Source organism: Peromyscus leucopus, chromosome 14 (assembly GCF_004664715.2).
Source record: "Peromyscus leucopus breed LL Stock chromosome 14, UCI_PerLeu_2.1, whole genome shotgun sequence".
NCBI classification, from domain to species: Eukaryota; Metazoa; Chordata; class Mammalia; order Rodentia; family Cricetidae; genus Peromyscus; species Peromyscus leucopus.
In genome coordinates this window covers 21,927,884-21,940,650 of record NC_051075.1, presented here as the reverse complement: position 1 = coordinate 21,940,650, position 12,767 = coordinate 21,927,884, and the positions used below count along the sequence as shown (strand labels likewise).

At 43.2% G+C, this 12,767-nt stretch overlaps 1 protein-coding gene across 2 annotated transcripts in view; it reads right to left on the bottom strand.

Moving 5' to 3' along the window:
• The window catches only part of Akap6 (A-kinase anchoring protein 6), a 436,041-nt gene that overhangs the window by 248,678 nt on the left and 174,596 nt on the right, over nt 1-12,767 (bottom strand). For both annotated transcript variants that reach the window (XM_028869697.2, XM_028869698.2), the window contains exon 3: nt 8,201-8,452. In XM_028869697.2, coding sequence (XP_028725530.1) covers nt 8,201-8,452 — 252 coding nt within the window. The remainder of the gene's footprint in view (nt 1-8,200; nt 8,453-12,767) is intronic.

Here is a 12,767-nt window from a genome sequence, read left to right as displayed (position 1 = left end):
GACTATTGCTTTAAACTGACATGCCTGCTAGCTTGTGTCCCATGCTGCCAGCACAGGGGACTTCATAAGCTACAAATCTGTGCTGTTAAGTCTCTGCTTAGCACTGTTAGTAACTTCCTCTGACGGGTAGATTAAAAACCCAGACCAAAATCCCAGTGCCAGGGATCCCCAGTCCCTCCCCCAAGTCCAAACTGTTTGAAGCTAAGACATGAGTAGGTCTCGGTCTCTCGGTCTCTCGGTCTCTCGGTCTCTCGGTCTCTCGGTCTCTCTCGGTCTCTCTCTCTCTCTCTCTCTCTCTCTCTCTCTCTCTCTCTCTCTCTCTCTCTCCCCTTCTCCCTCATACCATCACCCCCTGACCCGTAGCAGCCCACCACAGTGTCTCCTTTCCAGTTTCTGAACATACCAGGTTCCCCCCTCCCTGAGAACTTTGCACTCCCATCTTGAAAGCTTTCTACAATTTTATCTCAACTATCAGACTCTACCTTGCCCCTTAGATATCAGCTAAAGTTTTTACTTCTTCAAGACTCTAGCCTCTTACCTTGGTCAGAATCATTCATAGAAAGCTTCCAAATCCATGCTAACTCTTATCTAACTATATATCTCAAGGGGAATGGTAACTAATTAGTGTTGTGATTATTCATCTCACTTATTTCTCCCTCTGTATGTAAGCATCGTAAGACTATCAATCACACAAAACTGTGTTTTCTGACTGGTGTCCCTGCATCGCTTAGAGCTATGTACATGGTAAGCACTGAAAGATAAACCTGCTGAAAGAATAATACGGCGAGATTTTGCAGGAACACAAGCTAAGAGGCACACCAGTTTAGAGCAATAGTCAAGGTCAGAATTTGCCTGTATGTAGTGTCTTCCTTTGATTATGTGCTTAGACCTGACACAAATGAGCAAGCTCACTAAGTGTCAGAGTCCGATTCCAGCTCTAACACTAATGAGCTCTCTGAGTACAGGCCGGCAGCTTGATGTTGTTCATTCTCATTTCCTCCGTCTATAAAACGGAAATGATGGGCAGTGAGAGGACTCAGTGTGTAAATATGCTCACCACCAAAGCTGTCAACTTGAGTGTGATCCCCAGAGGACACACAGAAGGAGAAAACCAAATACTGAAGGAGTCCTCTGACCACCACAGGCATGCTATGGCGCAAATGCAAACGCAAACACACACACACACACACACACACACACACACACACACACACACACAATAAGTTTAAAAGAAAAGAAATGACTAGGTGGTGGTGGGCATACATTTTTAATCCCAGTATTTGGAAGACAGAGGCATGAGGATCTCTGTGAGTCTGAGGCCAGCCTGGTCTACAGAGCAAGTTCCAGGATAGCCATGAATGTTACACAGAGAAACCCTGTCTCAGAGGAGGAAGCCAGCGTAAGTTACCTCTAATACCAAAGTACCCTGAACAAGGGATGAAGATTAACCTCCAATCTCAGCAAAAATGAGTTAAGTGCAGTTGTGTGACTTCCTGCGTGAAACCCAAACCACCCAGGGAAGAGTCAGACAAATAAAAGTTACGGTTTGCAACTTTCAAGAGAATAAGAGTGAGATTCCCAATTTAAAAGGAGATTTTACTTTTTTAATGGCTTGATTTGGCTGGCCATTACTTAGGAGTTTCTCCTTTATAAAGATACTATTTATATTTCCATATAAAAGAGTTTAATTGGAGCTACCCTACATAGGGGTAAGGCTCCTCTCAGGAACAATAGTTTGCTGAATAAAAAGCCCAGTGCCAGATATGAGATACCTCCACCCAAGTTGTTGGTCAGAAGTGTCCTGACCCCAGAACAACACAAATGGGACATCCGTATCACCCTCTCGCTGAGGTTCAGGGACCATTGCAGAAGAGAAGGGCAGAAAGATTGAAAGAGCCAGAGGTCAGGGGAGACTGGAGGAAAACACATTCTTACAGACATGCCAGGACCACTGCATTCATGAACCCACAACAGCTGAGAATCTCTGCACAACGCCCACACATCTGTGCACCCCTGCACAACACTCGCACATCTGTGCACCCCTGCACAACACCCGCACATCTGTGCACCCCTGCACAACACCCGCACATCTGTGCACCCCTGCACAACACCCGCACATCTGTGCACCCCTGCACAACACCCGCACATCTGTGCATCCCTGCACAACACCCGCACATCTGTGCACCCCTGCACAACACCCACACATCTGTGCATCCCTGTACAACTTCTGCACATCTGTACATTCCTGCACAACACCCGCATATCTGTACATCCCTGCACAACATCTGCACATCTGTGCCTCCCTGCACAACATCTGTACATCTGTGTATCCCTGTACAACATCTGCACAAGATCAGTCAATATTCTAGCAAGGAGTGGGGAGGACTCATAGGTCCTCAGCCCTAGCTAAGGCACTATTGACAGTTGATGGTTTCTGGGAAAGGAAAAAAATCATTTTTCTTCAAGGGTATGGCCTCCAGTACACTGACCATGCTCGAGTGGATGGCCCCACACCCAAGAGCGTACAGTCAGCACAAATTGGACTTGATGGGTTTATTTTTAGAGAGACAGAACAAGAAGTTGAAGGGATAAGGAGAGTGAATCTGGTAGGAGTTAAGAGGGAAATGGGGGTTGAATATGTTCAAAATATAGTGTATGTAATTCTCAAATAATTGATACAATATATTAAAAAGCTATTAAAATTATGGTTATGTTCCTAAAACATTCCATAAGGTCTTCTAAAATATCAACTAGTAGAAATTTGGAATATTTATTTCTATTGTTTTTTATCATAGTTACTGTCCTATAAGTCTTATGTGAGTTTAAAGAGTACTAAAGAAAGGTATTGTTATGATGAATAAATTTCAGAGTTCAGGCAATAACTAGATATTCCAAGTGTCAGCCACCTGCCTTTGCACAGAGAAGGCCAGGACTATATTCAGTCTTCAAAATCTTGAGCAGTAGATGTTCAACAAATAATTGGACATGAATATGTTAAAATATATATATATATAAAATAAATAAATAAATGGCTGCATCTCATAGAACAGAGTATAAAATCTTTATAAAGCTTCGGGGATCACCAGCCAGTTGCTGGTTTGATTTAAAAAGTATTCAAAAGCATTCATATTATTATTACTATTATTATTGAATTTTTAAATGTGAAAAAATTCATCCCTCCAAAAAGCAAACACAATCAACAAGCAGGGAAGGGATAGGGAACATAATCCAGTGGTAGGATGCTAGCTAGAGTGCTTGAAGCCCTGGACTTAATCCCCAGCCCTGGAGGCAGGGCGAGGGAGCTTGAACAACAGAACAATAAAACCAGTGTAGGTTTTCACTATGCAGTGGCTTTTTGGTGGAGAGGGTTGGTCAAGTTGGGGATTGAACCAATGGCCTGGTACCTGTTTGGCCATTGCTAGGTGTATTGCTCCATACTGTTGACCCTGCAGAGACTATTTCAAGAGAAAAAAAAGGTTCCCGGAGTTTCTTCTAGCAGATGACTGGTGAGTTCCATTATTTAAAATACTGCTTAGGAAGAGTCACACATTTAGTCCTGCTGGCTTCTTCCACACCACCTCCCAGACATCTTGCTGCCATATGTAAGCAGCAAGTCTCGCGCAGCTATGGAACCAAGGGATGGTGAGGATGTGATGGTTTTCCCACTGTTAGACCCCAGAAGTATCACATATACTGTTGGTCCTGAGGGCTGTGTCAGCACTGCCTAGCAATGTCTCTCCTCAGAGACACCCTCACGTTAGGAGGCTGCTCTTGAATGAAGGATGCATTGTATGTAGGTGGTGATTTATTTGCTTTATTACTGGCTTCAGTCTTATCAACTTCAAGGAAAGCTGCCTTGCTTCTTTTCTAATTTGAACAGAGATCATGCTTTGTTCCTTATCTGTGATTAAGTTAACTGAGGCCCAAAGGCTCTTACATCTTTTTTTTTTTTTTCAGTACTATATTATAGTTCATCAGCAACTGGAGATGGGACAGTCATAACTTAGAAGCTCTTCCCCTGTTAAAATGTGTCATTGGTATATCAGCATCCTTGGCTGCCCAGTGCCCATTACTTTTGTCCTCAATTCAAAAGAGACCACACCTCTCTTTCCCAGATCCTATAATCTTGCTACACAATGTTCTGTATGTTTTTTATCACTATCATACAAAGTCATGGTCCTCTTACCAACATGCCACCTACCTACCCCCACCCCCACCCTCAGACCGATGGAATGAACTCTTTCAGAACCTTTTGTCTTTACCACTGGGGACTCCAATTCGGAATGAGTTCCAGAGAGCGGCAGCAGACTACAAAGAGTGGGTATGATAAGGAAAAATTAAGCAATCTTCATTCTGATGGATAGTGGGAAGATACACAAAAATCTTTCAACATTATTCGACTCCATAATAATTCTTAAGAATTTTTGTTTTCTGTAGGCTGAAATTATAAATCAAATAATCACTACGATTAACTCCCAGTTAACCTACTTAAAGTAAAACCCCCTTGTTCTATACCCAAAGCAGTGGTTATCTGCTTTGTCTTAAGTTGTTGATTTTAATTCTGCAGATATTTACATACAGTGGTACGACCTGCATGCCGTGGGTGGGAGAGCGGGGCCTTAGTCAGCTCACAGGCAAGTAGAGCTTTGTCTTGCTAGAAGCTAGCTGGTGACAGGTGACAGGTGCCGGTGCAGGAATACACAAATGTCATGCTGTGAATGTTCTGGAAGAAGGCGTCTCACAGAGAAGGAAGTATCCTATAAAGTACTTACTATGTCATCTGGCACATATGAACTTCTCACTCATGTTTACTGTAGCATTGGCATTACTACGAACTATTAATCACGACTTACATAAAACTACCTCTTCCAGCTTGAGCCCTCTCACCCCTAAGATGGATAGAATGATAACACCTCTAAAATGAAGACAATGGTGCCCACCCTGGCTACCATCTAAAACTATGCAGATCAACAACATTATGAAGGTGACTGCTAATGTTTACTCATAATTCTATGCCTGGTGCCTTTTACATACTAGGAAATGAATAAATGCTGGAAGAATGTGGAGGAGGAGGGAGAGAGGAAGGGATCATTAAGCTAGAAATCAGTTGAAAACTGGTTTGGTTTAATTCAGTTTAATTTTTCCTAGGCTTGTACTTAAGCAGCCACTTAGCTTTTTTTCAGTTCCATTTTCTTATCTATAAAATGAAACTACTTGCCCCTTGCCTTCCTTGCTGAATGGAACAAATAATCAAGCACTTGTCTTAGAATCTAGAGTACAGAACATTCTGTGTGTTCCATTGTATAATTTGAGCTCTGCTTCAAAGTGTTTTGGGTTTTTTATGCATTTGTTGGGTTCTTGGTTTGTTTTATTTTAGTCACATACCTGCCATTGTGTGTGTGTGTGTGTGTGTGTGTGTGTGTGTGTGTGTGTGTGTAGTCTGCTCAATATTTAAATAAAGGATAAAACTCATATACTTTGCATTGTCAAGAAGAGAAATTAGTAGAACTTGCCACTTTCTCATGTTCCGAACTCACTCTTCCACGTGGCTCTGAAATTCAAATGAATTCTGAAAACGAATCCCCTTCTATGAATGGGCATATGCTGTTCTAGTGTATCAGTGCTTCATTTCATTGTGTATAGTTTTACGATTTCATCTTTATTCTGCAAATCTCCCACCACTGAATGCATTCTGCAAATGAGATCTGAATTCCCGACCCTTTTCCCAGTTCTGGCATGCTGGCAAAAACAGAAACATCTCTGGGTTCTCTGCAGTAATGCTAAAGTCCGGAACAAACAGGATCAGAAAGGGTTCCCGCAGGGCAAGAGCAGCCAGAACCTGATCCACAGCAGACACCCACAAAGCAGTGCTGGAAGGCCACCATTCCTCTACCCTTCGCACAGTGTATTTTTCTCTCTCTGCAATAATTCTAAAACTAGCCTCAAAAATAAAAATGCACCAAGCTGCTTCCAATAAAATGTAGAAATACATTTTTAGTTCTTCTTGTAAGAATCACAATGGACACTAATTGATACGACATTGCCAGGAAAACATTAGCGATTATCAATTACCTTCATTGGCTTTCCCCCATTTTTTTGTGTGTGTTTCCATTTCATGAATGTTATAAGATCAAAAGCAAAATAGAATCCATAAAACAATAGGAAAAATCCCAGAGCACTGCTGTATCTTCAAATTCCTATCACAAAAATCTGGAGATCAACTAACTCATAGTTAATAAATCAATATATAAAATGAGTTTCTTTGAGTCAATTTTCATGTTCCTTCCAGCAGCAGACAGAGGCAGATCTGAAGAAAGATCTCTTCAGAATTAGACAAGTATCCCTCATCCTGATTTCTGTCAGCATGTATGTTCAGAGGCCGTCATTTATAGGAAAGTTGGTCCATTATAGTCTCTCTCACAGCCATGAGAGTGGCGCCGAGAGCCTCTGGGGCTTGGGAGGCAATGGCCTCTGAAAGTCAACACAGCCCTCACGTTCACACCAGGCTTCCATCCACAACAGCAAGCAGTGCTAACTGCAGGTGGAGCCTGGCAGGCTTAGAGGAGAAGAAAGCAGATTTTGACTCCCACAGACTTCTACACCGGCCCCGATTTTCTACAATGGCGCCTTTATTTTGAATACACAAAATCAGTAGAAGCGCAGCGTGTATAAAAATGGGTGCAGATTTATTTCGTGGTGTTGATAATTCAACAGCCACTGAAATACTACTAAATTAGTGAATTCTACAACACTTGCTATGAAGCTCCTTAATCTTACAAGAGCCTTATAAACTTGAAAAATGTTTTCCAAAAAAAGTAATAGCAAAGTACTAAACTAGGTATCAAGGGCCATAGAACTAAAAAGACAGCAACCACCACCTATCAGTCCATGGTTTCTACATCTGTGTCTATCTGTAGAAACACTCCTTGAATACATATGAGTTATATTTGAGAATGATAGAGTTAATTTGCATTAAATCAGGTGCCACTGCGGGGAATTTGTTGTTGCTGTTTTTCTGTTTCAGCAATGAGGACTAAACTCGGGGTCTTGGGCACGATGGATAAGTACCAACTACTTCCCAGCCTCTGTCCCCTCTTAAGTTGTTCATGGAGAATAACAATGAACTATTTAAAGGACTCACAAAATGTAGCAGAAAAATAAAGCGAGCTGATTGGATAGCATCCTTATAGCGCCTGTTTGATTTGCTACACCTAGATTGGTTTTCTACAGCAGGAATCTAACCACGAAGGCTCCCTCAGCAAACAATGTTTTTGTCCACAAACTAAGATCCAGTTCTCTTACCTCGGCCTTAGAAGTTTATTTTTATAACCCGACCCCTGCCTTTTCTGTTGGACTCTTTATAAATCCCACTTTCAGTCTCCCAGCCTTTGTCTTAATCCCACCTCTTTTGCTTCCGGGTTTGGCCCTGCCAACTCCTCTGTCTTGGACAGTTTCTGTCTATTTACCTGTCTAATCCTGCCTCACCTTCGGGGCATGGGTTAGACTCACTTCTGGAAAACCTTTCTTACGTAAATTGGAAGCTTCTTTCTCTGACATCCTACTGTGTCCCATAGACTTATCACAGTTTGGCCTTAGCATCTGCCCATTTTTCTCCATCCCTTACTAGATTCAAATCTCCTCAGAAGCAGAGATGGTTTATTTGGGGAGTGGGGGTATTTTATGTATGTGGGTGTTTTGCCTGAGTGGACATCTATATACTATATGGATGATTGGTACCCACTAGGGCCACAAGAAGGTGTCCGGTCACCAGGAACTGGAGTTATAGATAGTTGTGAGCTACCATGAGAGGGTTGGAAATTGAACCTTCCTCTGGAAGAGCAGTCAGTACTCTTAACTGCTGAGCCATTTTCCAGCCCCTCGAAATGCTGTTTTGATCATATTCTTAGTATCTAGTACATGAACATAGTTACGTGTTAAACAAATACATATTAAATAACTGAAGAGGAGGCAGGAGGCAGAAAGTGCTAACACATCCATGGATGTCATCTGCACAAAATATTTTGTATGTCAAAAGCCCCCTTCATATTACAAGTGTCTTAGCTTCTCGTCACTCCACACAGACCCTAGTTAAAGACCTGCTTACGCATCTATAAAAATCTCACCCTCACACCTCTACACTGAAAATATTTTCAAACAGGAACACCTGACAGAGCATCGCTTGCTGCCCCGGGCCACTCACCTCCTCTGTCTCTTCGGAGAACGCCTGCAGAATGTCCGTCTGTCTGGTGTAGTTACCATTGGCATCCTGCAGACCTTGCAGGATGCGCTCGCGCAGGACCAGCACGGATACTCGGAGCTGGTGCCAGAGCAGCTGCACTGCGTGGATGTCTACAATGACATTGACCGAGTAAGACAGCAGCTTGAGGGAGAACTCCGTCTCAAGGAGGGCATGGATCTGCTCCACATGGTCGGAAATATCTTCACAAATGTCCTGCAGCAAGGAAAAGCAAGTACGTGAGGGCCACTCAATCTTACCCTGGGAGGAGGGGTTACAGGAGGTCACTCACCACATCCACATGTTTTAGATACCTGGCCTCCTTTGTTCAAATTCTATCACACAGTTGCAGGCGTATTCCTCTCTCCTGGCCCATCTACACACAGAGGAAGGTTGGGGTCTTTCATACTGTTCCTTCGGGTATTCAAACTGAAGGGTCAGCTGGAAGCTTAGTTCTGACATTCTCTGTCCCTTTTAGATTCCTTTGGGTTCTAGAGAAGGAAGTGGCAGCTGGTGACCTTGAGCTATACTGAGCACACAATGTTTCAGAATAGACGTGCCAATCTGATGTCTAGGAATGGAGAAAGGCTAGAATGTGTTTCATAGGAATCCCCAGCCATTCAAAATTAGCTATGGAATTTTCAGTGTAAGGGGCAATGGTCACTCTCCAAAGCACAACATGATTTAATACTTAAAGTCACAATGAAAATCTAAATTGCCAGCTCTCATTTGGCAAGCAGAATTACTTTTGAGATGCAAAGATTTTCTTTAAAAAGAATCAAAAATCTTAAACAAAACCATCACTAACTCAATCACCGTCACATACACTATTACGAAGGCAGATTTCATATCTGATGTGATTCACAAGTTCTCCAGAGTCCTTTGCCATCAGAGGACAGATCTACGAAATGAGGCCCGTGAACAACCATGTGTTGGTCAGTGTAAGGGACTATTAAGAATCAAAATAACAAATACGTGGCATACAGGTGGAGGTCTGTCACTTTTGTTGTATCACTGATTTTTAAAACTGCGGATTTTAGTTAAGGCAAAATTTTCAGAGAAGCATTTGAGTCCTGAGCCCTGTTGTCAATGTCAAAACATTCTTTCTGTGCCAGGAGGATAACCTTCTGATTTCATGTATATGTATTTCAGTTGGATATATATTTTTTTAAGAACTTAAACTTTATTACATTGACAGATACATCTGGTTCACATTTTCCTCTCTTCATACCAACCATACCTTCATCTAAAGCAATCCTCATATTCACTCTGATGAGCCTCAGACCCCTCTACTTTGGAACATCTAGGCCTCCGGCCTGTCCCACTGGCATGTCTCTGCCCCAGCTCTGTTCTGGACTCTGTCATCACTCCAGCTGGGTAACAGTATCAGCGGGTCTCGCATGCCACCAACCCCTCTATGACGGTTTGGTTATTCCCACTTCAGACATCACCTCCTAGCTAGCATTCCAGCCACTCTCTTGACAGTCTTTCCAACTTCTCACACTCCTGGTTTTTATTTATTAACCTTGCTCTGCCTCTTTGAGCCTAAAGATGCAGAACACTTCAAATATCTAGAGGAGAAAATGGCTTTGTTACCAGCCTAGACCACAAAATGATTGACAGCCCACTTCCTCTCAAGCATGGCTGCTTCTAGACGCCAAGTTCAATAGATGTCTATGGGCACATGCCACCCAGTCATATCACTTGTGGAGAGGAACACCAAGCCAGCTAGAGCAGGCAGCATGCTGACACACCAGAGGACTTTGGTCTCATTATAATATCATAAAACACATCTATCATGCTGATATCAGGCTGGGCTCTGCTCTGTTACTCCATAATATGTAAAACAGTCAACATTTGGCTTTATTTTGAGTAAAAAAAAAATGTGTTCAGCATGTCCCACAAAGCACAGGCCCAATCCCATGGCAAGAGGATGCCAACTATAAACTTACCAAACTACACTGGGACCAGACAAATCCATGGGCACATTAAAATCATATCAGAACATAACAGACCAAGGAAGGGTGCAACATCCTCCCATGGACCCCCTAAAGAGAAGGACACTGTCATGACCTTCACCAATCCGTCATCTGACTACTCCCTGTGTGCATGACGGGACCGAACATGTAGAGACCTCCTGCGTACCTGGGGCTTCAGCTTAGCTCAGTCCCTGCTGCCAATGACAATTCAAACTGCCACTGTCCGTCCACCTGTTTGTTCAATGCACAGCGCCACCTCTCAGGCATCTATGGTCCTGTACCTCACCTTTGGGGCCTGACTCAGTCCTGAGGCGTCCTGGCTTGCCTCTGGGGTACCATCTAACAAACCCACACTTGCCTGCACAGCGACTCTCTTTGCATCTCTCTCTCAGCTCTGCCTCCTTCCTCTAAATGCCTTGAACTCTGCTGTGGCCTCCATGTCATGGGTAACATGTGACCTAAAAGTGAGTACCTGTAATTAAGATTGTGAGAAAAGAACCTGCGCTTGCCAATGGCCAACTATCAAAGAAAAGGGGACTACCTGATAAAGTTCAGCCTATGGAACTGGTGTAGCCAGTTTACTATTATTCAGTGAATTCTGACATATGGAAACACAGAAACATGTCTCCATCTGCTTTCTAATGCACTGCACTCACAACACACCAGAATTGTGACAGATCTGGCCAAGACCAAATTAGGTCCCCAAAGAGGTGGCACCCTGATTCCTGTAACCCTTCTCCCTTCATGAAGGCACAGATGACAACATGCATATCAGACCTCCCCAGAACTCACAACTCACTTCTGGGAAACTCTAAAGCCCACACTCGCTCCAGGGTAAGGGGCTTTCAAACCACGAGCTCCTCTCACGATGCGCTGGTCAGGAAATGGTTTCCTGGCTTTCTGGGAGCGCCTGGTTATTTACCAGTAGTGCAGAGTGGGAAAAAGAACCTCCAGACTCATTCAGGAACCGCTTGAATAATCTTTATGCCACTTGCTCAGAATAGACTAAAAGGAATGTCTCACCCATCCCTAGCACCCAGCACAATAGGTTATATATAGCCATGGCACCACATGCCAACATCCATGCCACCCATTCCTCTGACACATGATTTGACTCCTTCATAGTAAATGTAAGAATGTAGTCAATCAGGTGATGGCTCAAGATTCCCAGGCAACTATCCAGGAGAAACTACCCTTAAAGGGTACCAAGGATTCACTGGTACCAGTCAAACATCCTCCTGCACATCTAGAAAAGGAAAGGTATGTTGGTACAGTCCCCAGAGAAACTAATAGACTCTAAAGATGAAAAACATCACTCTCTCCACAAGCGACCACCTCCCTTGATGAATATTCTGGCAATGTGCATCTGCAGCCCTTATTAAAATTCTAAAACTAAATAGTGCATAGCATGATGCAACTTCCTGGAATCTATAAATTATTTCATGCCTGCTACCAATTGCTTGGCCTGACCAAAACCATATGAACACAGATTGTAGAATAAAAGGGTGTGTGTGTGTGTGTACACTGAGATGCATGTGCATATATGTGTGTGTGTGTGTGTGTGTGTGTGTGTGTGTGTGTGTGTGTGTGTACCCACTATCCCAAACATGGACTTGGTTTTGAACACCTGATAAAAGATTGTCATGACAGAACTCTCATCCAGTGACTGGTGGAAGCAGATGTAGAGATCCATGGCCAAACCCCAGGGGGAGCTCTAGGAGTTCAATCAGTGAGATAGAGGAGGGATTATGTGAGCAAGAGATATTGAGACCATGATTGGAAAAAGCACAGGGACAAATAGTCAAACTAGCGGAAACGCATGAACTGTGAACCAATAGCTGAGGAGCCCCCATGGAACTGGACCAGGCTCTCTGAATAAGTGAGACAGTTGATGAGATTGAACTGTTTAGGTGGCCCCCAGGCAGTGGAACCGGGACCTGTCCTTGGTGCATGAGCTGGCTTTTTGGAACCTAGGGCCTGAGACACTTTGCTCAGCCTGGTGCAGGGAGGAGGGGACTGGACCTGCCTCAACTGAATCTACCAGGCTGGGCTGACTCTCCAGGGGAGACCTTGCCTTAGAAGAGGTGGGAATGGGGGTGTGGATTGGGGGGAAAGGCTCAGGGGCGGGGGAGGACAGGGGAATCCGTGGCTGATATGTAAAATTAAATTAATTATAAAATAAAAATATTTATAAAAAAAGATTTGATTAGAGGAAAATACTAAGTAATTCTGAACTATTTGCTTTCTAATGACAGAAAAATATACTTTCCTCTGTTACTGTACATAAATATTGAACTATTTATAGAATCATTAGTTCAGAGATCTAATATTTAGCTTCTTAACAATTGCCAGTTTGCTGGACATTTATATGACAGAATCCAAAGATTGTGGGTAACCTACTCATTTAATCTAGGGATTAGAGACTTCAAAAAATAATTAGTTGAATGCTTGCTTCCCAGCAAGAATTGTTTGAAATTTGAAAGTTCCAGGAGATCTGACTGGTTAGCAGCCCGGCAGGTACTTCCCTAGCACAGTGAATTGGAAGCGCAGGG